We start from the raw sequence: 27,851 nt of genomic DNA on the forward strand, positions 1-27,851 counted from the left end.
CCATATTAAGACAAGACTAGCTATTGTAATATTATTATATCATAATGTCTATACGTCTATATCTATATCACCCTTTTAAAGAATTTAAGTTCAATCAAATATTGCAACGTGCAAATCAAATCGTGTCACCCTAAGCTTGGCCTTGAAACCACGCAGGTCCTGCAACTGTTACACGAGCACAGAAATACCACACGGCTGCAGTAAAGTTGTGTTGGAGTGATGTTCATTTTAACATAATTTGGGATATATATACAATCACTTTTCCATTGATTCGTCTGTCTGATGAGATAGAGACCGCTGCAAAAGGAGAATTTAGTGGAATGGGACCTAGCTATTCGGTTTTTACGATTGTAATTTCCTGTTAGAGTAGTATACTAATCAATAGCATGTGACTAATATAATAGGGGGTTAGGAGGAGGGACAAAGGTGGACAAGAAGGCTGAGACCCGAACCAATGAGGGGATTTAGAGGTTTCGAAGGAGGGCCTTGAGAGTGACGGGAGGTATTGGACTAGGACTCCTTGTTGCGTGCAGTATCAGCTCCCGTGACCTGAGGCCGCCCGCTCTGGGTATATGTCGAGCGTGCAAGGCAAGTGTGTATTCTAATTTTCCCTCGGCATGCTTAGTAATTGCAAGCAAAAGAAACTACTATGTAAACGGTTTCTGTAGGGTTCCTCTTCTTAAACCAATTCATCTATCCGTGACTAGTTCATCGCACGCACTGCAGCGCCTCTAACTCTATCTAACTCTCCAACCTTCACGCTCTTCACCACTTTCTTATTTTTATCTATTTCAATTTGTCTATTCTTCAATAATATTGAACTCAAATCAGATTTATATATCTGCTCCCGTGACAACCTCACATTAATTCTGTCTTCCTCCAATTAGATCTAAAATATACTTAAGGTCCGTGCAACTGAATGGCTTTTAACTATAGCTGACAGAGTAGTGTGGCTAACTAAAGCACGCTCCAAGATCTCGTGTCCGATGGAGGCAAATCTTCCCACTAGCTCGCCAATCGTAGGTGAAGGGCAACCGCTCTTTGTCATGGATTTCCCACCGGAGATACACCTCAATCTGTTGGAGTGTGCCGATGTTTGCCAATACTCAACTCTCCGGCTTGTCTGCAAGAGATGGTATGGTTTCATCGAGAACACTCTTCCACTCGGCAGATATGTCCCAGCCAAGATAGAGCCCAAAAACGAGCCGAAGGAGGAGTCTAAGGAATCTCCACCTCCCGGACTATGCATGGACCCATCTCTTTGGCTTACCCACCGGGCTATATTCATCTTCTCAAGATTCAGGATAGATCCGAAAGTCATCAAGATGGATAGAATCACCGTCGGCCTCGATTTCGTGAATGCTCGAGTCAGAAACAGAATCCAGAAGCTCGAAGCTAGCGGCGAGGTCGTTGATACTGCTCTAGCCGGGGTCGTCAAACACATTGAGCCAAGGCCAATTTCTCCATCCTCTCCGGGACTCTTATGCGGCAGAAGAGACATCTCGCATTATCTCTCTCAACCTGTCTACATTGTTAATCCAAGGCATCCAGAATCCAAGAAGTACCAAGGACTCGTGGAGATCTTGCAGGATTGGAAGTTCACACCAGGCCCCATATCGCTCGACCTTGATGCTCAACCATGTCCAACGGTCCGCCATTGGATGGAACTATTCTTGGATCGCTACGACTGGGCGGACTTTGACGAGACTCTTAAAAAGTCCAACCAAACTGACTACGGGCTTTATACTTCATCCATGGAAATCGCGGCTCGAGTTACTGTTCCTTTTACGGGATGCTGGAAGAAGGTCGAAACAAAAGAAGGAGGAGAAGAAGGGAAGAGTTCTGGCGGGTACTGTTTGGAGATTCTGACTAACGTTTGCATTCTTGGATGCCGTTTTCAAAAAGAAGGGGAGTGGGTTGCTGCCCGGTCTAGCTCTCCCACTGGATTTACGTTCGATGAGACCTAGGGTTGAAGGTAAAAGGCTGGTACATATTGGTTATACCCCTTCATTCAGAAATTTATTTTCTCTTTTTTTCCTTTGGACGTATGTCCCCGTTTCATATGCAAGGTGGAGTTGATATGGTTGTATTTTGAACCATAGTCCTGTCTATCAACTCACTAGTCCAGGGGCTCCGGACTTGTCCATGATATAACTAAGATCATGACAATAAAGAAGTTAATTGTTTTTGTATCTACATATAGGTACTTAACTTCTCATTTCTGTAACCAAACTACGTTGGTTATAAGCACTTTTGTTTTTCTTCTACTATCATACTAATATTGTTAGTATTCTTCAAAATCATTCTGTTGGCATATCGAGGCTGTCAACAGAATTTCCTTTAGCGATTGCCCAGGTATCTAGATATCAAGATGATATATTCTCCTTTTTCAGTTCAACGGCTCTCTCTTTTTTAAGATAACAGAGGCTCTATATATATATCTACACCTAGGTACTTCTTCCTAGCTAGAATACTGACTATATATAGAAGTATGATCAGGTCCCTGCTACTGTATACATGTAACCACTAGTCCGCTAAGGGTCTCATAAAGTTACCTTATTCCGCCTGAAGCACATGTAAATCAGGAACCATTGATTATCCAGCAACCCAAAATTGATCTCCTTAGCTTAGGGTGGATCGAACACATCTAGCAAACCTGGCCAAGTCCTGCAGGCCTGTGCCATCTGTGCACCTATACACGCGTATATACGTATGTGGTCTCGTTAATTTATATTCTGCATATGGTTTCTTTGCTTCCAATATCATATGAGTTTGGGGATGCGGGTAGCATTTCATTGCATTTGCATTTAAATAATGTTTCGCTATACATATTATATCGATATATCCCAATCCTGCACGATACTTCATGTACTTCGAACTTAAGTGTCAATTAGAGGCCCGAATTCTATGCATGGCTTTATATTAAGATAATATTTTCATTTGAAGGTCTAAATTCGGACGTGAATTCAAATATATAGACTCATAATATGTAATTGGTGCCTGCTGATAAAGCTTAAGCTTCAGCACAGATATAAACAATATACAGGTACTAGGTACGTAGTAAATGATTTAGGCCAAAGCTTGTGTTAAGGTAATGTCATATCGAATACATGGTACCACCTGGTAACCATGGTAAAGCTGGCGGGCCTGCATTGTCTCTGGCAACCCGGCGCTATATTGTCTGATTCTGGAAATATTCCCTGTCACACAGAAGAAAGCCACACGTCTGTGGCGTTGTAGACAACACAAAGGATCTTGAGAATACAACAAATAGTGGGGCCAAATGGCGCCATGATTATGTAGCCCCCCATGCGAAAGTGATAAGGTTAGCGAGCTACCAGTTAGCAGCTGTTTAGACAGGTCTGGACATGTCCGATAACCCCTATGTTTTTGAGACGTGCCAGCTTGTTCAAATCGCTGGGCCAAAGCGCCAACTGTACGCCGGCCCGGCGTGGGCATTTGTCCGGACGATCCGGCCGCCCGTTCTTTCTTTGCCATGTTTTTCAATTCCTCGTTTTTTCGACCTTCGCTGCTTACTTAGCTCTCAAGATCATCCCCAAGAAATCCAATTCAACAATTCTTAGCTCGCGCCTTGAAGTACGAAGCAAAAATGAGCGAATCTTTAGCTCCAGCATATGGCCACTTAACTTCAACACTTCCCCTAGAGCTCCAATTCAAAATCCTCGAGGACAGCGAATGGTTTCAGCATGGCCTCCTTTCACAAGTTTGCAAGGCTTGGAGAAATGAGTTATCGAGGCCATGCCATCGTCGCAAGCTCTACCAACCAATCCACAAGAGCAGGTCTGCAACAATCAGCTGGGATGACAAACATAAGAACCCCCTGATCCACAAAGCGCTAGTCTACCAGAACACTCTGCTCTGGGATGAAAATCTCAGCAGATTAACTTGGGCACATCTCGATATCAAACATGACGAACAACCAGCATCGGTAGATACGTCTTCACGGATTCGCAAGGAATTTCCTCAAATCAAGGGACTTGGAAACCATCCCGCTTTCCAATGCTCCGAATCCGGAACGCCAATAGTCATTAGTCTATTCACATCCAGATATCGGGGCTCTAATGGCACCTTTTTTATGCCACAGAGGCTCGTCGCCGGCCAGAAGATATCTGTAATGAAGTTCCTCGATATGATGCGAGAATGGAGGAGTGGGGACCGAGAGTATAGAATCAACTACGAGCGACAACCGACAAGATGGATTCTTTGCAACTACTTCATAGAGAATTGCTTCAAGAATACAACCGGAGAGATATCGGTCTCGGTCTCAGTTGAGATGGACCAAGACCAACCGGAGAAACTGACAATTCCACTTAGGCTCTTTGCCCCACGGCCAAACATGGATTTCGATATCGGTTGTGTATCATCACGTGTCGCTAGGAACCCGGTGAGGTAGTTGGTGGTGGAATTTGCGTCGTATATTGGTGAATGGATTTGAGACTTCGCTGATACCCAGGGTAGGCGTTTCGAACTGCAAGCGGGATATACGGATTTTGTTTTGAATAAAGTATTATAGAACGGAATGGAGCGAATGTAATAGAACGTTATACAAACCTGTAATTTACTAATAACGGGAATAGAGTATCTACAAGCATGCTAGGTTAAATTCAGAGCCGCGCGCTGGAATGAAGACAAATCGGAAACGGGTTTAGACAATAGACGACCAAACTCGATTTGGTTAACTATACTACGGCTCAATTCCAAGGTGGTCTCGTAGAGCGCAATATTTCGCATAATAATCCATGCCTGGGTCGGATTGTAACCCGTAGAATACAACGAGCCGGGTTAAGTGCGCCTCTATAGACAATAGTCAGCAAGTGCTAAGAAGAGAAAGAAATGACATCTACCAACCGTTCATTTTCATCATTGCTCCTACGGTCGTCGGGAAAACAACCATATCTGGATAGTCGCCCTCATCGTTAAGTAATGGGTAAATTCGCATATGATTCTTGTGAAGATTGACTTGCGAATTCTTGATATACGCTTTTGTGTTGTGCGCTCTTTCAGCTCAAAGTCAGCCGCAATTGCAAGTGCAAGGTATCATCAACCCCAGGCAAATAAAGCCTAAAGATACTCACATCGCATCTTTCCAGCGACTAAACTGCGACTTTAGCTCCTCTCTTTTAGACTGCTCTTGATCCAGCAGTTTTCTCAATCTCTCAATCTCATCCTGAAGCCCCTCGATCACATCGGAGGTAACTTCACCTCTCTCATATGCCCTTGGCGTTCTTCTCCCGCCTCTATCAGGCCCACCAGATATCATGGCATGGTTTCTATACGCCTCTGCAACTTCACTGAGACTTGTGTCGCCGTTCTCACTTGCCTGCGATGGTGAAACGTATTTCTGATTCGCATCACGGCTGTACTCATCTGTTGGTGACACAGCACGACGCTGGTATCCGTATGACTGGTCGGAAGATAACGAAGGAACATAGTCGCGTGATGATTTCTGCTGGGCGGTGTCTGGACCGTCATCTGAAACGTCCGAGATGATAGATTCTGGGCGGGCTTGGGGCGCTGCGATGTTGTATGCGGCGGACATGGTGAAGTTTGTCGCTGTGGGTCCAACCGACTTTCGAAATTTGAAGGATGGCAACAAATGCGGAGGGGAAATGCGCAGATGAAGTTAAAGATAGAGAGCTGAAGCCTCTCGTTTTACATGGATACTATGAGCTTTAAAAGTCCCTTTCGGTTTCAACTTCGGTTGGAAAAAGAGGAGTCGGTAGATGGTAAGCTTAAATTAATATCGGCCGAGGACGATACGACTTGGCTGGGGTCGAGTGGAGGCGCAGCTGGTGATTGGTCGACGCCATGGGTCCAGAACAGGTACCATCCTTGCCTGTATTCGGACATAGTCACTGAACTGGCGATGGTTCAGTTGTTTGGGTGTGTGCGGGTGTTTTTCTTTCGTCCCATCTTTGTAGGCTGTGGATCGAGTATTCAATTTCGGCAGATCTTTCCCGAGAATCGGGATAGTATCATAATCAAGATTCAAATTCCGAAGCAATTCTTTCGGTCTTTGCGAAGATTGCTTATAGACTGTTGCAGATTGCCATCTAGTATGTGAATTGATTAGTGATAACTGGCGCCACGGCGGAGCTTGCTCACTGCACACACGGGCTATTATCTCGAGCGCAGTCGACTCTAAATCAAGTTTCGCAATTAGCAGACGGCTCGATATGCATATGCAAGCCATTTTGGAATGCACAAACGGACTCATTTTCTATCGGCTTCGCTGGCCCGAAGGCTACAGAGCCTCGTTCGCGCGGTTCAAGGATCATTCGTGGCTCCGGCCTGGGAGTTTGAAGAAAATACAACAATGGATGTTATGATGTGCCTCAAAGACCGAAAACCGCGCATGCAGGTTTCGATATTGAGTTTGAAAGTCAACCAACTTTGGAGAATATTCCTTATAATATTAGGCAGCTTGCCGAAATCCGGGTAAATTATATATCCTAATATTAATGTGTGAGCCTTGATCGAGGAGATATATATAGTCCCGTTCAGTAACGAAGCCTGGTCCCTGCCTCTCATATCATCATTTCTCTGCACTAGAGCCCCAAGTATTAATAGACCCTGGTTCTGGGCTAGGTCCCGTATTGGTTGCAAAGCTTTCCTGTACAAGTATCCTGTAGGCTGTTGTTATATTAATTACTGTTACTAAGTAACAGGAGCTAGCCCTATAGGAACAGTTGTGCAAGCTGTCACGAAAAATTATTTCAATTGCCATTGCCGCTGTATCTACTTCACGAGCTCAAATTGGTTTTCACACAGACTTGCAGACAAAGGCCACTGTACCGTCTCATGTTTCTTCAGTCTAAATTGTCTCATCTCTTCATTAACAACATTAACTTCAAAACTCTTCTATTAATACACCGTGCAGGGCAACGAGCAACGTTGACGGAGATATCGAATTCGCGAACTCAATAAACCGGTTTACAACCTTTGAATTGGCTCCAACTACACAACGATACCTAACATTATATTAACAAGCTTTATCAAGGTAACCGTTCTATACTGCCTGTAGTTAGTTCTGGCGTACCTCTGATCATGTTGCAAACATTAACTTTTCTAGACGATCCTAAAACTACAAAAGAAATAATATGCATCTAGTACAATGCCGATTCCACTAACATAAAACTACCTCATAAAAGCTAGTACTATAGTTTCTAGATCTGTATATAACTAGAAAGACTGATTAATACGCTGGGGTTTCTAACAACAGTGTATTTATTGCCAAGCATAGAAAATTAGGAAATGAGTATGCAATACCGGAAGAAATTTCCACTTTAGACAGGGGTGATATAACATTAAGAAACTATGGGGAGATCGAATTAGGTTGTATCTCTTAACTCACCCTTTGGTATATACACTATGCAATATAGACTGTTGGTAGAAGAACAATATATAATCGCAGCATTAATTAATGGGGCAGTATCTAGTGTATGAAATCACTGTTAAGTCCACTGGTGCCTATAAGGCTTTGTGTTTCAAGATTCAATCTCGACTTATGAACGGGAGCATGGAACTTCAAAGGCAGAAGGAGAAGCCATTGAACTAACTGCCCCAGGGTTTACCCCCCAAGTGGAGTTACGGATGCTTGCTTGACGTGGTTTTTATTTTATGTACACCCCAGTATTTTGTTTGTTGCTTGCTGCTCTCCGTCGGCTACAAACAGGGTAGTGATTGCCCTTTTATAAATTTAATCTTTCAGGCCTTGGATTTGATAACTTTTATAGATCTACTATGGCGCTGAAAGGATACAACATTGCATGGGAACAGGACAAACCATGAGTAGTATTTTAGAGTCGACTGTACAATATTGCGAACTTGAGCTATTCTTAAGCTATCAATTGGTCGACCTTCATGATTTCTGTCTCCAACTATCATATGCCCTACGTAAATTAGGTTTCAAACTTTTCCTCTAAGCACGATGGGTTCATGTTCTATCTGGCTCAAGGTCGTAAAACCAATTTCGGCCCTCAAACAAATTTTATATCTAACATATCAACAACATTAACAACAACCTCAGTCTCGAGATCAGTTAATTCTGTATGCTAGAAATGTGTATTATGGGTCAATATCATAAATTGAAAGAACAAGACTTCCTCGCATATCGTCAATTAGATCCGGTGACCTAAACTCATTACGCCTAAACAGCAGATTATCATTTAAAATAATACCTTCATATTCGTACACTCGCCATATGTATACCCAAGGAAATCATTTATTCTTTGGGTGCGCTATAAAAAGTCCCTTGCTCTTGACTTTATTTCTTCTGCAGTTTCAAAATCTTGGTTAATCCACAAGCTCCAGCTAGTTTAAAGCCACACTCTATATCAACGAACACAATATAACTATCCTAAAATACAAACCGGAAACCCACCTTGAAGAGACGAAGATGTGCTACTACGCAGCTGTTCGTTACGCCTGTGGCCATATTCGCTGCGAGACCGCACAGGCCCCAGTATTATACTGCCCCAATGCGCTTGGACCCAACAACCCACAGAAGCCAGATGGTTCTCGAAAGGGGTGTGGATTAGTAGAGCCATATGATCCAAGCACCATCCCAGCGAGCTATTCGTGTTTTGTCTGTCAAGGTGGACCGTCATAAACAATCAAAAGTGGGCTATTGACGACGTACGAGCTTTCACATCAAGATCCTTTTACGATAACTTACGAATGGAATGAAAACAGTGCAAGGACATGAATCTAATGATATAAAAGTGTGATGAGATTTGTTACATTCGTGAATTAGTGTTAGAATTTTTCTTCATTTTGTCTCGGAAGAATTCCAGGGATTATACATCTGTGTTCCCCATAACTTAGATATCGATCTATATCTCTTATTCAATAGTTTATCAAATTAGTACACTGGCGTTTACAACTGTCTCCAAAGTTCCTCCCTTAAATAATAAATTAAGATAATGATTATCTCATTTTTTCACGGGACAAACTTGAGAACAGTTCGAAGTTTAACCCCTATGATCCGGTCGATATATATAGTATGGTTATTCTATCAAAAACGAAAGGGGACGTATGTACAAATCTAGAAAAGAAGACCGTGTCCCCTTCCCACATATTCCCAAACCCAAGATCATACAGTTCAACCATAAAATCGTGGGCAATGCATGTATGTATGTACATCCGCAAATCCAAAACAAAATCAAAATATGAACAGTGGTGATTCCGAGAACCAATAATTTTCGTACAAGCGAATAGAATAAAAAGAAAGGCTATTTTGTTTCCAATCTGGTCGAGACGAGCCGTCAAGGCATTTGTCGATATCTCCATTTCCAATGGCTTCTTACCTATCTAACCTCCCTTGAGGCCCAGCCTCCAAAAATGAAGGACTGTAATGTGAGCCATCAATTTAAGCTGACATCGAAGACAGTCTCTTCATGCCGCGCTTGCGTCTGGCCATCCTCTGCTTGATAGCAGCAGGACCGTCAAAAGTCGAACCAATGGGTCCGAACCTGATCTTGGAGTATGTGACCGAAGAATCTGGAACGGAAGCCTCAACATCGGTAGGATCACCAGAGCTAGTATCGCAAGTTCCACGAGCAATACCGGGCTTGGAAGGGTCCTCATCAACAGGGAAGGAAGAGTCGAGCCAGAGCATGTTTGCGTGGTGGTCATCCCAGAGGGACATGACGAGGACCATACCGTTCTTCATAGCATCGCCCATAGCCCTGAGGCCACCCTTATCCTGGAAGCCAGTGTGATCGCCGAAAACGGACTTCTGAGCGTCGCAGAAGGCGTCGGTAATGGAGTTTCCGGATACACCGTCGATAGTGGACTGAGAGTTTTCAACAACGTTTCCGTCTTGGACGTAGAAACGCTTGATTTCGGAGAGCTCGCCACCCTCGGTAAGGAACTGAGTGACAACGGTAAACTTCTTTCCAGTATCAATGGTCTTTCCGGGACCATAGAATTCAGTGTCACCTTGACGGTAGGAGTTGAAATCGCAGCCGTCAGCGTCGCATGTGCCGGCATAACGATCGTTGGAGTAAGTGCCACCGCAGCCGTCACCCTCACAACGGTGCTGGTCGTTGGTAGAGCATGGGTGAGGAGTGTACGCGGTCGAAATGGAGTTGGCTTCCCAGATGTCCATTTCGGGGCAGCAGGATCCGTAGCCACCAACACCGGCATTCTGGTCATTGGAGGATGCTTCCCAACCTTCGACGTTGGCCTATTTCATGAATATCATGTTAGATTTGCTGTCTGGATTTAATATAGCAATTAGGTAGAAAACCAAAAAGAGCAATCCCGGAAGGATTGTACTCACCTCACCGTTGATAAACTTGAGATCCCTTGGGCATTGAGCATCACAATACCCAGTTCCGTACTTGGCACCAGCCTTATTTCCAGGATACTTGGACATACCACCATCTGCGTCCATGGATACGAAGTACAAAGCACCGTTAAGACCGCATGGAAGGTTGGAAACATCAACGTCAAATGTGAATTCGTTATCGAGGAGATCGAACATCTTATAGCTGGATGAGGAGTCCATGAGGTATGTACGGGATCCAATGTTGGTACCCTCGCCTTTTGCTAATTGTCAGCACCTTTGAATCGCGGGTTCAAATATTGAGAGCTAAGAACATACTCTTAGTGACAAACTTGAGCGTTAATGCATCTCCACTGGAAGTGATTCCGTAGGTGGCCGCATAGTCAGCACCATCGATGGCGCAGTTCTCAGCACAGGAAACATTATCTGGGCAAAATTCCGAAGACCAGGAATTTCCTGTGTAGCAGTTTTGATACCCGTCTATATCGTAATGGCATTTTGTTAGTTCCTATTCCTCTGGTCTGTTGCAACGTTGCTCAATTCTCGAGCAATTCGTGGCTAGGGAAATTTAGTATATAGAAATCTTACCGTTATTGTGAACCCAACGCCAGTTAGAGTCGATCACAACCTCTCCAGACTGCGAAGAGCAACCTCCGGATCCATCACAAGTCTCGAAGGACATGGAAGGGTGGTTTTCAGCTTTCTGAGTGCCGACATTTTGTGCAGCGACCAAAGACCAAAGGAAGGTCGAAGTGAAAGCGAGCTTCGATATGGAAACCATTTTTGCGACTTTGGCTGCGATAGACAAGGGAAAAGTTCTCAAAACTTTGTAGTTTGTGAAAGAGGTAAAGTACAACTAGGTACTGTGTAAATAAACAATATAGGAGGAATGATATACCTAATTCCCGATGAGGCTTTGTGCTGGTGATGGTGAAAGAATAAAATTTTGTGAGGAATACGTGACAGTTTATATACTTTCGAGGTCATGTCTCATAAGTCATAAGGTAGACTTGCAACCTTATTCAGAATCATATCAATCCGGGATATCAGATAGACTTTTCTGCATATGAGATTTAAAAATTTTGCATCTACGGAATGGCGGGGCGGAAAAAATGGTCTGTGACTTCCTGGCCGATGACGATCCGGAGTCACGGTTAAGAAATTCGCGCTCAAGTTCGCTCTTGACATTTGCCCTGAAGTCTTCTGAGTTCAAAGTTCAAATGGCCATAGATACGTTGAAGTGGCCTGAGGAACGGTCACATTGTCCCCAAATCCTTGCATATCTGTACAATTTTAGATCTTAAGATGTCTCCCCGAAAATATTTAAATGTAGATCATCTAGAAAGCGGATTCGACGGCCAAATCCTCCGAGTTCTGCGCAAGATATCGTGGAAAGGGGAAGTGAGACGCGTGGTCCTCGCTGTCAAGCTTTGTTTCAAGTTCTAGGGTGTCGGCTGTAAGACAATTCCGGACACAGACGAGGCGTTAATCTATTCGCCTTGCGGTTGTTTGCAAATACGGGTATGTAGACGCTCGCTTCAAAAGTATAATTTCTGTACAACTTCGGATGAGGTACGCCTTACCATACAAAGTTTGGAACTTCTTGACTCTCGTTTTTTTTCGACATAAAATTTAGGGTTCAGTATTTGAAGACAGCATCCAGATCTTACGCCTCGCATCTCGAGATCAAACAAAATCTTCCATCGTCTCGAGAATTTAAGAAACTATATGGTCTATAAAGATCTTCATGAAAAGATGCCTCGTTCTTAACGAATTCATGTCTATCAGATCAAAAACCTAGTAGTCTTGGAATGGAAGTACCAGGCACCCCCTTCCTTCGGCTCTTTCTCACCGAAACTAAGCTCAGCTAAGCCGGCTAAGGAGTCTTATACAGCGTCATCATGCATTTTAACCATATATACGTCTTCCCACGGTCAACCCTGGAATACTAAAATACCATGAATGATATGCTATCCAATCATGTAAAGAGGCTCTTTTCTATCCAGTATTATATAAAGTGTGGCGCTCCACAGTCAGACAAGATGCGAAACGAGGATCCTACCCGCTTCCAGAAATATATTTAACCTTCCTTCTTACTACTTGCATTTAGCCAGAAATTGTGCCGGCGAGCGAGTAAAAGCCTGTATTCCGGAGTATTTTTTCCGCCCCCGCATTTTGGGAACCAGGGGATTACGGATAGTTTCCTGGACAGCCTTTGCATCGTTGAGATATATTCGCTAGATTTACTATAGGGTTTTTATTTTTCTTTCAAAAAGGAATTGTATAGCTCCTCGGTATTTAATATTGACGTGGGAGACGCCAAAATTCGCTCCCAAAATGCAACATAAGGAATTTTGTTGAGTACTTATGTTCAAACTCGATTAAATTCAATTATAGGGCCACTTAAACGTTTAAACTTGGCTTTGTAAACTGATAGATCTGATCTGAACGTTGATATTTTAATTTTTGCCAGGCTTTGAAGGGACCGATCAAGCCTTGCATGGCATCCCTCCAAGCTTTCCGGCACGTCTACAGCAATATCTGTACCATCTGACCCTTTGGCGCTCGTCAATTACTTCTATTGTCAAAGTACGCGAAGATCTCCACGTTTCGAATGGCCCAGAGGTCGGGCCGATCACTTGGCCATTCCGACAGAACGCCTAAAAACCCCGCAAACAATAAAAAAGTCACTGGTCATGGGTCGAAGCGTCAGATCATCTTCGGAGACATGCGACCATATATATCTCGGATGGCGGCATGAATTTTGATAAAGGAGGTGACGACGAGTCAGGTCTCAGGTACGCGGGTCCCTTGAACATATGCATATGTAGACGGTTAGCTTGGTTTCTTTGTACCTTTCTAACTAGTATTGAATACGGTTGCTCCGAATGAGGCAAACTTAAATTATGGGAACAGATTTATCAGATATGAATCTTAGTACTGAGGATCTCAAAGCCATGGAGTTTGAAGTTGAGAGACAAATATTATATTCTTAAGATTTGTGTTCGTTCCACAATTACAACAAGAGTCAGTTGTTGCATATTGACAATTGCGTGTACAAGAACTAGGAATATAATACAAGAGTGCGATTCATGTTGAAAGAAAAAGACCTGACTATCATAAATAACGGAGGTTGGTGACAGTTGAGAAGTATTCAATGTGTCTAAGAAGGATGCATTGAGAACCATAAAGTCAGGTGGATATCGACGATGACACCACAACCATGGAAAGGAAAGACATTGCAGAAGTTGCAAAGCGATACAACAAAACCCTCACGTTCCTTTAAATCCAAACACAACCTCCAGGTCCCACAATCATCTAGCTATTGTGTTCCTAGAGTGCCGCTAAAGTGTTCGAGAACAACGACAATCCTAGCTAGCTGACTGTAATCCCCGGTCTGCCTCGCGGTAGTGACTAACCCGAGGCTCCAATCGTTGATTGGGATCTTGAAATGCTCCAGGAAGGTATGATTGAATAATTTTGGTGGTTGATTGTTGGTGATGCTGCAGTTTTGCATCAGTTTGCTGATTTCATCAATAGGCCCGGCTTCTGGTTGAACTGAAACTTCCAAGCCACCGGTGATAGAGTGCATTTCGGCCATGGCACGCATATAGTTTGACTTAGTAGCGACCGGGCCGAGTTGAACTATCTGGGTGGAAGTTTCACTGCTCGAAAAGACTGGTGGCTGCCCAGATCGACCGCTGGATGGGTCAGAATGGCTGCGTGGACGGACTGAAGGACGGCCTTGTAGGATTTGACGATTGGGTTCCATTTTGGTTCGATACCAAAAGCAGGTTTTTGAAGAAGATACGAACTTTGAGGAAGGTTCTAGGTTTTCTTAGGAGAATATCGTGATGATGGTGGAATATTTGGATTCTTGATGAGAAGAAGGACAAGGAAAAGAAGAAGAAAGAAAAGAGTATGTATGATGGAAGGAGGTTCAGATCAACTTTCGAGGATCAAAACCACTATCTGGGCGAGCAGAGGGGAGAAAAAACCGACAGCGAGATACCAGAATGGAGTATCAAAAAATAGCTTGAGAGGGATGAGCATAAGGTAGACGGCTATGAGGCTGAAGTATATGGGAGTAATGAAGGCTCGATCCAAAGTGTCCATTGCAATAGCTGCTGTGACCTTTTTGATGATATGTTTGGGGGATTGGGATTGAGGTGGAAGTCTACGAGATGATGGCTCTATTATCAATGGCTGATACGCAACTGCTTGTGGTTTTACGTTATCCATACGTACAATATGGAGTTCTACAAAGACATAAATATTAAATTACTAACCTCGAATGACTATCCATTGGTGGTACTCTATGACAAGTACCTTAGGCGTGGGAGGGTCTTAGGTAGGTAGGTAATAGACGATGTCCAATATACATACTTACCTATCTAGCTACCTCGGATCCATCTTACCAGAATATTTGGTCTCGTTCTTGAAATCTATTCGAATATATACGATGATAATGAGGAAAGCGGGCGAGGTGGTCGAAACGGAGACGGACCCAAAAGACTCTAGGATTATATGTAAATTCGATAGAACAACCACACTGGCAGATGTTTTGAGTGCACTTAGAAGGCCTTCAACCATATATATATGGCTCGATATCGTCTGGTGGAGACTTGGTTGTTTTCGGCATCCGTAATCTTTGAGGAATTACCTCTGAGGCTACTAGTTCGGATTAATATTTAGGGCCCTTCGAGGCCACGCTTGGATCGGCGAGGGATTCGCAGTGGGACTTTGAAGGGTGGAGGTTAATATTATAATATGGTTCTTGAATCGCTCTGATGGCAGATTTCTTTGCTAGAGGGTCTGTATTTTAAACGTTTACGGGAAAACCATTTCAATCGTTGTAGCTAATGGTATCGCGGGGCATCCAAGCGCTAAAACATCATAGTACTACACCCCCACTAGTTCGACGAAAAAAGAGAAGCCCTGGTCTGGATAAGGCCGCGATTATCTGCTTCGCAAGTCTGCCTGCATTCTATATTATATACAGGGCTAGAATATTTCAGAATCCACCACCACTGCAATAGAATACCATAAATCCTCCCAATTATGCATAAAAGTTTACCTATCGTCGGGTTAGCTCGAGAACTCACCACTACTACTCCTATACTGGGTGAAGGGTGCCAGCTTACTGTTTGCTTCTTCTTGCTCTGAACTTCTGCTAAAGCATCGACATAGTTCTCATGTGTAATCTTCGACTTGCCTTCTCTCAGCGCGATCATACCAGCCTCCACACAAACGCTCTTCAACATGGCACCGTTAAATTCATCCGTACTCCTAGCCAACTCCTGGAAGTTGACACCCTCATCAACCGTCATCTTTCTCGAATGGATCTGCATGATATTTGCTCTAGCCTCTTCATTCGGCAACGGGAACTCAATCTTTCTATCCAATCGACCGGATCTCAACAAAGCGGGGTCAAGGACATCGACACGATTTGTCGCAGCAAGCACCTTGACTCTGTCGTCGCTGGCGAAACCGTCAAGTTGGTTCAATAGCTCCAACATGGTACGTTGCACCTCTCTGTCTCCAGATTTTTCAGAGTCGAAACGTTTGGTACCAACGGCGTCAAGTTCGTCGATGAAGATGATTGCTGGTGCCTTCTCTTTGGCGAGGGCGAATGCGTCGCGAACAAGCTTGGCACCGTCACCAATGAACATTTGAACGAGCTGAGGACCGGCGAGTTTAAGGAAGGTAGCGTTGGATTGAGCAGCGCAGGCTCTGGCAAGAAGTGTCTTTCCTGTTCCCGGAGGACCATACATCAAAGCACCTGTAGTTTTACAGAGTTAGTAAAGACCATTGAAACAGATAAAGATGTAAAAGCATAACGTACCCTTCGGCGCCTTGATACCAATCTTCTTAAATCTCTCTGCTTCCTTCATCGGTGTGACAACAGCTTCCACAAGCTCCATAATTTGTTTATCTAACCCACCAATATCACCATACCCCTCAGTAGGCTTCTCATCCACCTCCATGGCTTTTACTCTGCTGTCATACTCTGCAGGTAACGTATCCAAGACAAGGTAGCTATCCTTATTAACACCAATCAAATCACCTGGCTTCAGCTTCTCCGGATCTACAAGACCAATCAACGGTAGGAAGATGGTCTGTCTCGTCGAAGTCTTGATAACTGCCGACTTGCCCGTCCGTGTAGCGTCAACATCGGTATTTGCACCATCTTCCGGTAACTCGCTGTTAGGATCCAAATCTAACAGTTCAACAACGTTTCCAACGAGATATGGTAACATGCGGTTGTTCTCTATCTTCTCAAGGTTCTCTTTGATTCGCGAGTTCATAGTGCCTTTTTCGTGGGTTAGGCGCTGGAATTCGGACCGCATGACGCGTAGGTCGTTCTCAAGCAGACGGCGACGGTTGATGACATCTTGAGTAGAGGCTGTTAGGATTTCGGGATCGACGCCAGAGTCGGCTTCGCCCATCGAGGCGTCACCGTCCTTATCCTTGGGGCCGTCTGCATTGGTGGCTTGCTCTAGAGCTTCTAGATCTTCGAGGGTGGCCATGGTGGGCTGTGATAGTATTGTATTGTATGGTGGGTGGAGGGGGTGGTAGTTTTCAGACGCGTCGCTGGTTCAGTGAGCAGGGTAGCTGGATTCCCTGGGAAGCTAAAATCGATGCGGGAAAGGTGGATTTGGGGATGAAGATGGGGGTGGTGGAGCAGTTGATAAGAGGTCGTCGTAATCCGGCGTCGTCTGCGTTGGAAAGCAAGGGAAGCTGTGAAGCAAGCTCTGCCTGACTAAGCAACTCACAAACCCCAACATCTGTCGGATCCTCATGCATTCTGCTATCATGATATCACGATTGTCAAAACTTAAAGCTGTACACAAGGGAAGAATTTTATGATCAATGTATTGTAATCCTAACTTTATAGCTTGTGATTCCAATTCATCCAGACGCCCGCTCAAAAGCTAGTATCAAAAAAGTAGGTAAAGAGAAGAGATGAAAGAGAAGGCGATTACTCCTTCCCCCAAACTTCCCAAATCTTCTCACTCAAGGCCCTCTTAATCTTCCTCCTATCCACACAAGTTGCCACATCCACGACACTCATCATCATCGGTTTCCCCAAAGCCTCCCCTCCAGCTCTTTCGTATCTTTCTAGGAGCTCCCTTGGTGTTTTAAAGTGTTTTTGGATTTCGAATGCCTTCTCGCCGCTGACTCCCCTTATAGACATCAGCATTTTCAAAAACACATCCCGAACCGTAGTGGTCCCGCTCTTGCTCACCATTGCTGCAAGACTAGTATAGTTGAGAAAGTAGTCCTTATGCGGTTCCTTCTCTTTCAAGTGAGTTTTTAGGTTCGCAAAGGTCTCAACCTGCACGAGGTTCTCCGGGTACATGTATAGATCTTTCCCTTCATAGAGCTGCTTTAGCAGCCTTGTAAACCTCGCTAGATACCTTACGGTATCGTCCACCTTTGGGCTTAATTTCACAAAGAACCCATTTACGACCTGCGTACTATACACGGCCGTGGTGATCGCATCTGCCATCTGTGGTGTGCTAGCTACAATCTTCCCCTTGGGTAATTCGATAATATAAGTCACATTCCCGACGAATTTTTTCAGTCTGAACTTTTGTTCATGAAATCTACCATCTTTGATCGAAGATACCAAGTCATCTAGGCGTTTTCGTTCGCAAACGTAGTCGAGTGATAGCTCTACCTCCTGATTTGTTTCCTGGCCATTTTCGAACAACTTTCCTTTTGCAACCCACATTACATCTCCAAGCTCCATCCCCCTTGTCACAGGCGGGCAATTGGCATTTTCGAACGAGCGTTGAATATAGTCGCGGTCGGTTTTTGAGGCTACTTCACGGTTATCGAGAACTAGATGGATATTAAAATTGCCAGCTTTAAGGTAGTGAGGGGTGAAGGGTGTTGTAACGTCTGGGGGGGCGTTGCTCATGGGTTGGGCAGAGGCGGATCGTACTCGTGAGCGGGGTGGGAGCGTCTGAACAATCGATTGTGGGTCCTTTTGAACCCTTGGTACGGGTGGCAATGCTTCGAGAACATCGTCCTCTTCATCTTCAAGGCTCATCGAGGGACCGCCAAGTCTATTCCCCATACTAGCAAATGCATTCCCAGCAGCAATGGCGCTTGCAACTGACGTGTCCATCGTATGGTCGCTATGCACCCGCTCTTTCGCCTTCCCCCTTCTCCCTCCACCCCCAGTTGTCACCACAGCGCTGACAGCAGCCTGTGGCCCTCCAGTTTGATCTTCCACATCCCTCATGGCATCTGCGGCATCCCATCCATAGTCTGTCAAGCAAAATAACGCAGGTCTCCCTCTTTGCGAAACGTAATTGTGCTCCTTGATGGCCTTCATAGATGCCCATGCGGTATACTTGTGCGTCTCACCCGCATTACCAGCAAGGGCGAAAGAAGAGTCACAGTATGGCTGTGCACGGCGACAGAGTTCGTCTTTGCCAATCGACTCGCCATATTCAAGCTCCGACAAAGCCATCAATATAGCGTAGCCGCCTGAACGAGCACGGGGTATGTATTGCTTCGTATTTCGGGGCCTTCGGACTCTTTTTGTCGGTTGAGTGTCTTCAGCGTCGCCCCCATCATCATCCTGATCGGCTGGTGGGGCAGCTGGTTTCTTTTTCTTCTTTGGTGGTCGAGCCCGATCCCAGCGCCCTAACACTGGCTCCCCACTATCGAACAACGATCCGCTGTCCTCAACAGAAAATGCCGGTGCTCTTCCAACATTGGGTGTACTGCTTCTTTCTTCAACGATATCTTCAAGCTCTTCACTGCTTCGTTTGTTTGACGCTTTTCGAGGTTTGAGATGCGGTACCATCGGTGGTGGGGTTTCTCCTCTATCCTCTTTATAATCGATGAAGCTCCTTGTCAATCGCTCTGCGATTTTGTCACCGATGCCAATGAGAACTTTAGCTTCAGAGGGGTGGTCGAAAGCCCGAGGGCAAAGTCGCATCGATTCAGCTGCTTTACGATACGTTCGTTCTCGATCCGTACCTCGAGCATCATCTGCCCATTGCAGGAGAAACTGAAGTAGAACTGGGTTCCCACATGGGAGCTGCTGCTGCCTGGGAGGCATCGCGGCAGCTACTTTTCGCCGGGGTGGTTGCCACTATGACACAGTCGTAGCCGTGATAGTGTTCATCGAAGGTTTGATTAATATTTAAACGTTAAGCTGGGAGACGCGTTTTAGCGACCACAACAAAATGTTGGAGGAGCAACCAGCTGGTCCAGCGCTGCTCACTTCGAAGTACTTCTTATTGAGATTTGACTCCACCAGAGCTGAGCTCAGAGTCCGATTGTAGAACCAAACTACACACAATATATAAAAATGATATTTGTCTCAAACCAGGCTTCGCAAAAGCGACATATCAATATAGAAAATGAAATGACCGTAGCCTTTATCAATTGATAGATGGACGAATATTTAGATTTAAATAGAAAATTGCATGCTTTTGGTATCTATACCCTATAAAACTCCAACGGCATATCGTACACCTCCACAATAGTACATGGGACACTACTGGTCCTCCATATCTTCATCTTCATCTTGGTCTTCTTCGCTATCTTCTTGCATCTCCTCATCACTCCATATATCCTCGTCTCCGCTCCATCCAGTCTCTTTTTCGAGTTCATCGTCTTCTTCTCCCTCCTTTTTATCGTTACCCTTCTTTCTCTTGACGTTCTCTTCCTGTACCCGTTTGCGTTCTGCTCTAACCTTCTCCTTGTCCTTTGCCTTCTTGTCTAACTGCCTCTCTTCTTCTCGAGTCTTCTTAACAAAAGAGTGCCATAGAATCCTCCCATCGTTTACTCCCTCCTCAATCTTAACAAGTTTTAACCTCATCCTTGGTCCTAATTCTTGTAGTTTCACGGCCTTCTTCTCTGCCCCGCCTCCATCTTCGCTCACTTTCTTGACCCGGCCTGCTTTCTGTATCCCAGGGACCGCAACTTCCACTTCGGCGTCTGTGTCAACTTCGCTTTCACTCGTATAGCCACCACCAGCCGCACTAGGGTCCAATAGATACTCTGAGATATCCGCAAGACCACCTAGATCAGGTATAGCCCCTCTAACACCTTTCGCGGGCTGTGTAGCTCTGTTCAACTTCCTGATGGCCCTCGGAACTCCAGTCGGCCGTGTAGTTATTGAGTAATGCCTCAAATCCACAATATACTCTTCATCTTCCTTTAAGTTCTCTATATCCTTTAAATCCGGTAACTCGCGATTAAGCAGCAACACTCTCTTGACAGATTTTAGAGAAATGGTCTGCGCGGATATCGGCGGGAGCATGGATTGGAACATTGATTGGGTGAGAATTTCATGGTTGGCGGGTTTGCCCGTTGTAGGTGTAACGAGGTTGCTCATTACTAGCTGTGATGGCGCCATAGCGAATTAGCCTTCGAATTGCCGTCGAACTCCGCTCTTGCTAAGCTTGACAACACTGATTACATATATAATTTTCCACCCACAGAATAGAAGCGAACGGAAAGATAGAGGAAGAGCAATATAACATACCAAAGGAGGACTCAAATATTCCTTTCCAGTACTTTTGGCGCCACCATGCCTTTGTCCCTTTGCTACATCCTTACACAGACTATAGTTCTCAACCCTAAAATGCAATGTAGGGCCTCTCGGTGTCCTTAAAATCCTTAATGTTACGTTCCCGTTTTCTGAGCGACTGAACATAAGGATTTGTGTGACACCCAAAGGACCAGCCATGGTTGTAAAGTCTTTGACTTTGTTCGATTTTCGTTCACGAAGACGGGAGGCAGTATATGGCTCCATCACGCGACGCAGGTCATGAACGAGAGTGGAAACTGAAGGTCCGACAGGAGAAGATCCAGTACGTATAATCATTGTTTTTGGAGTTCTGGAAGCAGTGCTGGATAAAGGCGTCTTTGATGTCACCATCGACGAGGCGGTTGGATTCTGTCGTGTCGGATCCGCGACATGAGTACGGCGTTTGGAACGGCGGCGGGCCATTTTTTATGTTGTAATAGTTACTTTTAGAGCAGGCGACGCTAATTTGATTGTTCACCAGGGGTTTTGACAAGTCGATGGTTGATTGCTACCTGTGATGGTGAAGCTGGAAGAAGTTGCAGATGCGGCTCTGCTCGACCGCAAATTTTTTGGCAAAAAGATGGATCCAAAGTTTTTAGCTCGTCTTGTTGAAAAGTCGAGGTTAAGCGAGCCCGCAACACATAAAACAACACATCCTTCGCAAACCGGGCAACCCCGAGGCGCCGCAACGAGACAAAGGCGCCGCAAGTCAACTGAACCACGCTCCCGAGCAAAAGCTCCTAAAGGCCGGAACGGACTGCAAACTTGCCCCGAATCAGGGATTCTCGACAAAGACAAGACCAACGTGGCGTCTGGGTGTCACGGCTTCTTCTGGGTGGTTCTTCAAGAACTCGTAAGCGATTAATCAGGCGCAGGGTCTAGCTTGCACTGGCCAGGGCTAGGCGTTTTGATCCAGGAGTTCAGGCTGGAATCCGGCGACCTTGGGAGAACCTATAAAGGGTGGTCTGTTCTCTGGCTACATGCAGTTTTGAAGTCTCGGAATCAACAGCGTCAAAGAATCCTGCAGAATCAGAAGCCTCAATCGTCAATCATCCAGTACAATCTCAAGAATTAATAATATATATCACTCGCGAAAATGGAAATTACACTTACTCCAGAATACGGGTATGTGCCTATATATATATGCAAATATACTACCCGAGATACTTGTCGCCAACTATTACTAATATGGTGTTTGTAGATACGTCCTTCTCGTCGCCCTTGCCTCGACATTTATCAACCAATGGCACGGTATTGTGGTCACCGGTGCTAGAATGAAGGCCAAGGTTCCATGTATGAATTGATCCTCCCAATTGCAGTATTGATGATGAGAGGGTCTTAGAGACTAAGTTCATAATTTCCAAAAAAATTAGACCCAAATGCGTATGCCTTGCAATCCGAAGCCCCCACCGGATCCGATAAATACATCTTCAATTGCACACAACGTGCCCACCAGAATTACCTTGAGAATCTCCCGAACTGTAAGAATTCGCTTTGATCTATCCGAGGTGGTGGAGGTTAAAGGGCTGGTAGACTGACATATGTTGAAATTTGGCAGTGTATGTCCCAATGTTCATCTCCGGCCTCGTTTACCCCAAGTTCGCGGCCGGTGCGGGAGCAGCTTACCTCGTTGGCAGAATCTTGTATGCAATTGGATACAAGAACCCCAAGAAGGAGACCGGTAAGGGAAGATACCTTGGTGCACCAGTATTTTACCCAGCCCAGTTGGGACTGTGGGGTGCCGCCGGGTATGTTTGTTACAGTTTAATCTTCGGAGCTTAAATCGGTCCAACCAGCGAAGTGATAGTTGTAGTCTCAATATCTGCAAGATACAGCACAGGTCAGCTTTAATTGCATATTAGGTAGTCACTATTCGCATTTTGTATTGTTTGTTAAGTTGATGGCCAGCACAAAAGCCTATATCGAGCGCACTAATACCTGTATACAATTTCATCATTCAAAATATACTTCTATAATATACACATTTTCTTTCCTAGGTCAAATGCGTACCACCAAATTGCCGAACAAACTTAATCTTTAAGATATACTGAATTCAGGAACCCGTACAAACAGTCTTTGGCCTCGTAATTAGCCATCACGAAAGGGGGCGTGAATTGTATCGTCAATTAATATTAATCAGCTAGTTAAATTTCAATTTTAAGTTCTGAAGTAACCTATATATGCTAATTTGTGGCGGTGACCTGCGAGGTTTCCTGTGTAACCTGAATATTACTGCACACGGCCGTTGTCCTCCGCTGGTGCAGATCCATGGCAACCCTATCGGCCTATTGATATCAAACAGCCCACACCGAAAACTCTCTTACAACTACAACCTCTTCGACCAGGCTTCACAAACTAGATAGACTTATAGTCACGGTACTACTTGCTTCAGGACCGCCACACCAGGTCATCCCAGTATCTCGTTATGCAGCTTGCACCAATAAATCTTCCCATTGAAATCGATCGGATCATCGAATACTCAAGGTCTACCGCCGAGTGAAACCACGAAGTTGGCGTACTAATGCATATAGAATGAATAGCTACAAGCTTACAGTTCCAAGCACCGGGTACGCACGCCCTAGTGCGGCACGAACCAGATCAAACACGAATCTAGTAGGAGGTACGTTATGGCAAATGCAATATCAGGAAGGGAAGAAGTACCCCTCACTGAAATAGCGGGGCTGGGATCGAGAAGCCTATCGTTGAAGTCTCTGCTCTACGATCAAATCCCGAGTATACAAGCATATCAAGTTTCCGAGGACATATTTATGCATAGCCGACCCGAAAACCCACCGTGCATATGCGCATACAATGATATTGATCAGATGATGCTTCCTCATCTCCATCGATATCTCGGAATCCAACACAATCTACCTTTCTCCACAAGGGCCTACCCCGCTGCACGGTTTGACCCGCCACTCCCTGCTCCTTCCTCCCATTTTGCAAGGATCTACGCTGTTTAGGGCATGAGGAATATACCTCTGCAGTGTCGATGTCCAATAATAGACCCTCCTTCGGTCCTCGAAGGACAATATTACAGTGATTTGACGAGTTTTTTTTTTCCTCGTCGGAGTACCTCTGAACTTCTGGATTGCATTGAATACAAGAAAGCTGACACTCCAAAGTGTTAGCTCGATGCCCAGCTGCGACGTTGGACCCATATAAATGCATCATATGGACCGATTCACCCTGGCCAATGGTTCGATTTGGTTATCCGCCCAAGCGTCGATGACTTGCTTTGAGTGAAAATATGCCTTTTTCACGCAAGGCAGAGAAAAAAGAACTGTGAAAAAAGAATACACACACGATAATATCACTGGAGAAGGCTGAAAGCAGTTTCCCTTTCTCACCTGTGTCTTCTTCTTTTTTTCCCCTTTCTCTTTCTTCCTCTTCTTCTCCTTTTAAATCCTAAAGGACGGACAGGAAGAAAGAAAGCTCAGTTTTCGTTTGGTCCCGTTTTGTTTACCCCTCGGCCCGTTCGACTATTATCGATACAAGGAAGAGTCACAGTCTCTGCCCAGACAGTCCCCTCGAGTCCGCCTCTTGCCATTAACGGAACAACAGACCATTTGTTTGACAATCTTACCAGCAACTGGCATCCAGTCGATCGCCTTTTCCTGCGTTTTCTCAGGGTGATTTTCAAATTTGCTTTTTGTTCCATCAGCTGTTTTCAAACTGACTGTCCAGCTAGCTTGTGCACTTTTTGCTTGCAGAAGACAAAACAGAGGTGCATTCGAGACAAGTTGTCCCAACGCACCCTAAATAAAACAGGCTTTTTGTCCCGCAATTTACAATTCTTAATTGCTGTTGTCTTTCTTACCTCATAACATGCCACGCCCTCCTCGTCCTCTCACTCTTAACTTTGGACCTGGCCACGGCGGAGGACCCGGAGGACCACCTTTAGACAGGATAAACCCCCCTCATATTCGAGAGCATTCTCACCCAGGCCCATCAAAAGGACCACCAGTTTTAGGAGGCCCACCACTTGTAGCACCAAATTCTCCAAACTCTTCTCACAACAGTGCAACTCCGATGCCTACACCACCACCTTCCCACGGCCACCGATCCCAGTCACAGGGAGAAAGTGGCCCACCAGCTTTGTATGATCCATTTGGGTTCAAACCAAGACTCCCACCGCAAGATATGCTTTCCCAGAAATGGGCTTATCAAGCTCGCCATTTGATCCGTGCGCAACAAGCGCTTATCGCAGCGCAAGGCGAAGTGCTTCGCATAGAGCAGGATCTAGTATGGACAGAGCGTGAAATGTTTGAAAAGGAACGCCGGATGGCTGAAGCTGGCGAATTACCTGAAGAAGACGATGTCGGCGGCGAGGGCGTTATGGTTGAGAAGTCTGAGAAGGGAGGCAAGCCTAACAGACAGACACAACCACCCCGCCCTGCCAACGCCAACGTCCCAGGCAGGAAATACGGCGGTGACATGTACATGCCCGGTCAGTTCCCATCACCAACTGGTAACGGTCCACCTGGCGGCGGTCCCAACGAAAAAATGAGCAAGTCACTCGTCCCAGTCAGCAGCAAGGAGAACGTCGAAGGCGGGCCCAGCGCCGGTGCCGCTGGTGGCAAGAATAAGCCCCTCCCGTTAAGAATTGGGAGCGGCGGCCACGGAGGCAGCAGCGGTGGTCCGCACATGCGCCACAGCTACCATCCCGGTATGCCACCCATCCGATCCAATAGCATGACCTCTGACTCGTCGCACGATTCCGATGCGAAAGCGGTCCATGCAGCGGAAAGAGAACGTATGCAGCATGCTAAGTATCGTCAAGAATACGAGAAAATTTATGGATCCAGGAGCAGTTCCCGGGGCCACAAATTCGAGGAAATGAGAAAGACCCTTGGCGGTGATTTTGGAAGCCCAGCTAGCGAAGATGAGGAAGAAGAAGATGAAGGGTACGGTGAAAGGTATGATCGATATTACCCAGGACAGTATACCGAGGCCTTGAACAGCTCCAAGAAGGAGAAGAGACGACCGGACATGTTGAACATGAAGAGCGGCGGCGGCGGCGGCGGCAATGGAGGTGGAGGTGGAGGTGGAGGCGGCGGTGGGTATGTCGACAAGTGGGTTCAAGGCTCCGGTGGTGGTGGTGGTGGTGGCGGCGGCGGCGGCGGCGGCAGACAATCCGGCAACAGATGGCTGTAGGCGATTCAAGACAGGTAAGTATGGATAAGGCGCATCTGGGTGATACCATGGGGCATTGCTGCGGGCAGGGTGCGTTTTCGAAGGTGTCTCTTTTGTTACATTTCTTGGTATCCTCTTCATTATTTGTCAGACGGAAACACCAAAAATATCTTTGTGATGTTATAGTTCCTTTACATGATTCAAACGCACTATCAGTTATGAGGTTTCCTATTTTCTTCTATGCATTATCACATATGATGTTTACGGCCTATGATTTTACCCTTTCCATCCTTTGTTATTTCTCATTACTAATAGACCACTGCTACACGTCGTTGTGTGCTATTATTATTATTCTCCTTGCCGAAGAGGGTGTCCCTTGCAGCTAGATACATATGTACATACGGTACATTATTAAATTGTGCATTACATATTAAAATATATATTCCTAACCTATCAATATTATGGATTGGATCCAATCCTGATCAGCCGAATGGGCTATTGATCAGAGCTAGCCCCCCAGACTAAGCTAGCCCTGTCGAAGCCATAACTAATTCGGGGACGCTAGTTCACTCGATGACGATATTTTGATATTCCCAAGCTGTGTAACCATTAAACGCCTAAGAAACTATAACGAACTTCAATACATATTGCCCACTTATCCTAAAAAATGAAAAGGCGCCTTCTGAAAGGAACAAACGACCATTGCTACTACCAAATTGATACAAATCAAACAATCTTAAGCCCTAAGCAGTCCTCTCCTTTTCAAGCCTCTCAAAAACCTCGAGCGTCATCTTCCAGACTTTCTCCCCAACTTTTTCATCAGACAATCCTTTATCCACAAACTTCTGCGCCGAACTCGATTCTTCATTCATACTATCCGTCAACCAACCTCCGGCCTTAAACTTCTCATTTGTCGTCAAATAGAAATGTCTTTGACCGCTCTCCTCTTGAGTAAACATCCACGGCCTCGCCAGTGGCATTAAGATCCTAGCCGTCCATTTTGCAATAGGATGGAAATGTGCAGCTTCCATAATATTCGTTTCTACACCACCCGGGAAGGCATGTATAAACCCAATATTCGAGTGCTCCTTTGCCAAATACTTCACAATAGCCGAATTTGAGGTGGTAGCCATTACCCCAGCGTTCCGCAGAGAGAAAGTCTTCTTGAGCTCGAAATCATCGAAATTAATTTTCCCTTCTCCGTTCCCCGCGGAAAGAACCGAGAGGACACGAGCACCGAACGGAGAAGATTTAGCTGCCGCGGACAGCGAAGGAAGTAGATTTTGTATCAACCTCGCACGGGAGAAGTAGTTCAATGCGAGCTTTGCATCTAATCCTTCAGTGGTTTCAACTCTTCCCTCAGATGTTAAATATCCTTGTGACATGACGAGTACGTTCAACTCCTTCTCTTTCTCGAGAAACTTCCGGGTTACTTCGTCGACATTCTTGATGAGTGTAGCATCGGCTTGGATGAATTCGAGGTGACCATCTGGATTCAATGGCTTTAGATCGGCGATTATACGGTCCGCAGAGGATTGTGAACGGCCTACGAAGTATACTCGTGGAGATGGGGCGGTTTGGTAAAAGTTGCGGAGGGTGTGTTCACCGATACCACTGGTTGCGCCAACTTTTTGGCATTTCAAAGGTAAGTTTATATTCATACAATTACTTAATTAAGTGGATCGGAAAAAAAAGGGATAGATTAGAAAGGTCCTTTGAAACCTACCAAAGAGTGCAACGAGCCCTAGTGGTAGCTTTGCCTTAGCAGCAGCATTAGAAGATTTAATTGCATCTATCGCAACCATCTTTACTGATATAGATTCTATCAATCAATCGATTGTG

At 45.3% G+C, this 27,851-nt stretch overlaps 11 protein-coding genes across 11 annotated transcripts; 4 read left to right on the forward strand and 7 right to left on the reverse strand.

Moving 5' to 3' along the window:
* Positions 1-986: 986 nt before the first annotated feature.
* AOL_s00054g103 (uncharacterized protein) lies at positions 987-1,967 on the forward strand (the record flags this gene model as incomplete). Its single annotated transcript, XM_011121419.1, has 1 exon — positions 987-1,967. One exon carries the CDS (start codon positions 987-989, stop codon positions 1,965-1,967), a length of 981 nt encoding a protein of 326 aa, XP_011119721.1.
* A 1,643-nt stretch (positions 1,968-3,610) lies between these two features.
* Positions 3,611-4,414, forward strand: AOL_s00054g104 (uncharacterized protein; the record flags this gene model as incomplete). The annotated part of the gene is made up of 1 exon (XM_011121420.1): positions 3,611-4,414. The coding sequence occupies one exon, from the start codon at positions 3,611-3,613 to the stop codon at positions 4,412-4,414; it is 804 nt and encodes a 267-aa protein (XP_011119722.1).
* Positions 4,415-5,092: 678 nt separating this feature from the next.
* Positions 5,093-5,560, reverse strand: AOL_s00054g105 (uncharacterized protein; the record flags this gene model as incomplete). The annotated part of the gene is made up of 1 exon (XM_011121421.1): positions 5,093-5,560. One exon carries the CDS (start codon positions 5,558-5,560, stop codon positions 5,093-5,095), a length of 468 nt encoding a protein of 155 aa, XP_011119723.1.
* A 3,831-nt stretch (positions 5,561-9,391) lies between these two features.
* AOL_s00054g106 (uncharacterized protein) lies at positions 9,392-11,093 on the reverse strand (the record flags this gene model as incomplete). The annotated part of the gene is made up of 4 exons (XM_011121422.1): positions 9,392-10,210; positions 10,307-10,575; positions 10,631-10,792; positions 10,901-11,093. The coding sequence occupies 4 exons, from the start codon at positions 11,091-11,093 to the stop codon at positions 9,392-9,394; spliced, it is 1,443 nt and encodes a 480-aa protein (XP_011119724.1).
* A 2,541-nt stretch (positions 11,094-13,634) lies between these two features.
* Positions 13,635-14,084, reverse strand: AOL_s00054g107 (uncharacterized protein; the record flags this gene model as incomplete). The annotated part of the gene is made up of 1 exon (XM_011121423.1): positions 13,635-14,084. One exon carries the CDS (start codon positions 14,082-14,084, stop codon positions 13,635-13,637), a length of 450 nt encoding a protein of 149 aa, XP_011119725.1.
* A 1,287-nt stretch (positions 14,085-15,371) lies between these two features.
* On the reverse strand, positions 15,372-16,842 carry AOL_s00054g108 (uncharacterized protein; the record flags this gene model as incomplete). The annotated part of the gene is made up of 3 exons (XM_011121424.1): positions 15,372-15,389; positions 15,457-16,094; positions 16,158-16,842. The coding sequence occupies 3 exons, from the start codon at positions 16,840-16,842 to the stop codon at positions 15,372-15,374; spliced, it is 1,341 nt and encodes a 446-aa protein (XP_011119726.1).
* Positions 16,843-17,294: 452 nt separating this feature from the next.
* AOL_s00054g109 (uncharacterized protein) lies at positions 17,295-19,394 on the reverse strand (the record flags this gene model as incomplete). The annotated part of the gene is made up of 1 exon (XM_011121425.1): positions 17,295-19,394. The coding sequence occupies one exon, from the start codon at positions 19,392-19,394 to the stop codon at positions 17,295-17,297; it is 2,100 nt and encodes a 699-aa protein (XP_011119727.1).
* Positions 19,395-19,835: 441 nt separating this feature from the next.
* AOL_s00054g110 (uncharacterized protein) lies at positions 19,836-21,296 on the reverse strand (the record flags this gene model as incomplete). Its single annotated transcript, XM_011121426.1, has 2 exons — positions 19,836-20,684; positions 20,829-21,296. The coding sequence occupies 2 exons, from the start codon at positions 21,294-21,296 to the stop codon at positions 19,836-19,838; spliced, it is 1,317 nt and encodes a 438-aa protein (XP_011119728.1).
* A 673-nt stretch (positions 21,297-21,969) lies between these two features.
* On the forward strand, positions 21,970-22,655 carry AOL_s00054g111 (uncharacterized protein; the record flags this gene model as incomplete). The annotated part of the gene is made up of 4 exons (XM_011121427.1): positions 21,970-21,998; positions 22,075-22,166; positions 22,247-22,354; positions 22,432-22,655. The coding sequence occupies 4 exons, from the start codon at positions 21,970-21,972 to the stop codon at positions 22,653-22,655; spliced, it is 453 nt and encodes a 150-aa protein (XP_011119729.1).
* A 2,046-nt stretch (positions 22,656-24,701) lies between these two features.
* AOL_s00054g112 (uncharacterized protein) lies at positions 24,702-26,030 on the forward strand (the record flags this gene model as incomplete). Its single annotated transcript, XM_011121428.1, has 1 exon — positions 24,702-26,030. The coding sequence occupies one exon, from the start codon at positions 24,702-24,704 to the stop codon at positions 26,028-26,030; it is 1,329 nt and encodes a 442-aa protein (XP_011119730.1).
* A 722-nt stretch (positions 26,031-26,752) lies between these two features.
* Positions 26,753-27,814, reverse strand: AOL_s00054g113 (uncharacterized protein; the record flags this gene model as incomplete). Its single annotated transcript, XM_011121429.1, has 2 exons — positions 26,753-27,636; positions 27,736-27,814. The coding sequence occupies 2 exons, from the start codon at positions 27,812-27,814 to the stop codon at positions 26,753-26,755; spliced, it is 963 nt and encodes a 320-aa protein (XP_011119731.1).
* Between the last annotated feature and the right edge of the window lie 37 nt (positions 27,815-27,851).

This window comes from Orbilia oligospora, assembly GCF_000225545.1.
Source record: "Orbilia oligospora ATCC 24927 unplaced genomic scaffold scaffold00054, whole genome shotgun sequence".
In the NCBI taxonomy this organism is placed as follows: domain Eukaryota; kingdom Fungi; phylum Ascomycota; class Orbiliomycetes; order Orbiliales; family Orbiliaceae; genus Orbilia; species Orbilia oligospora.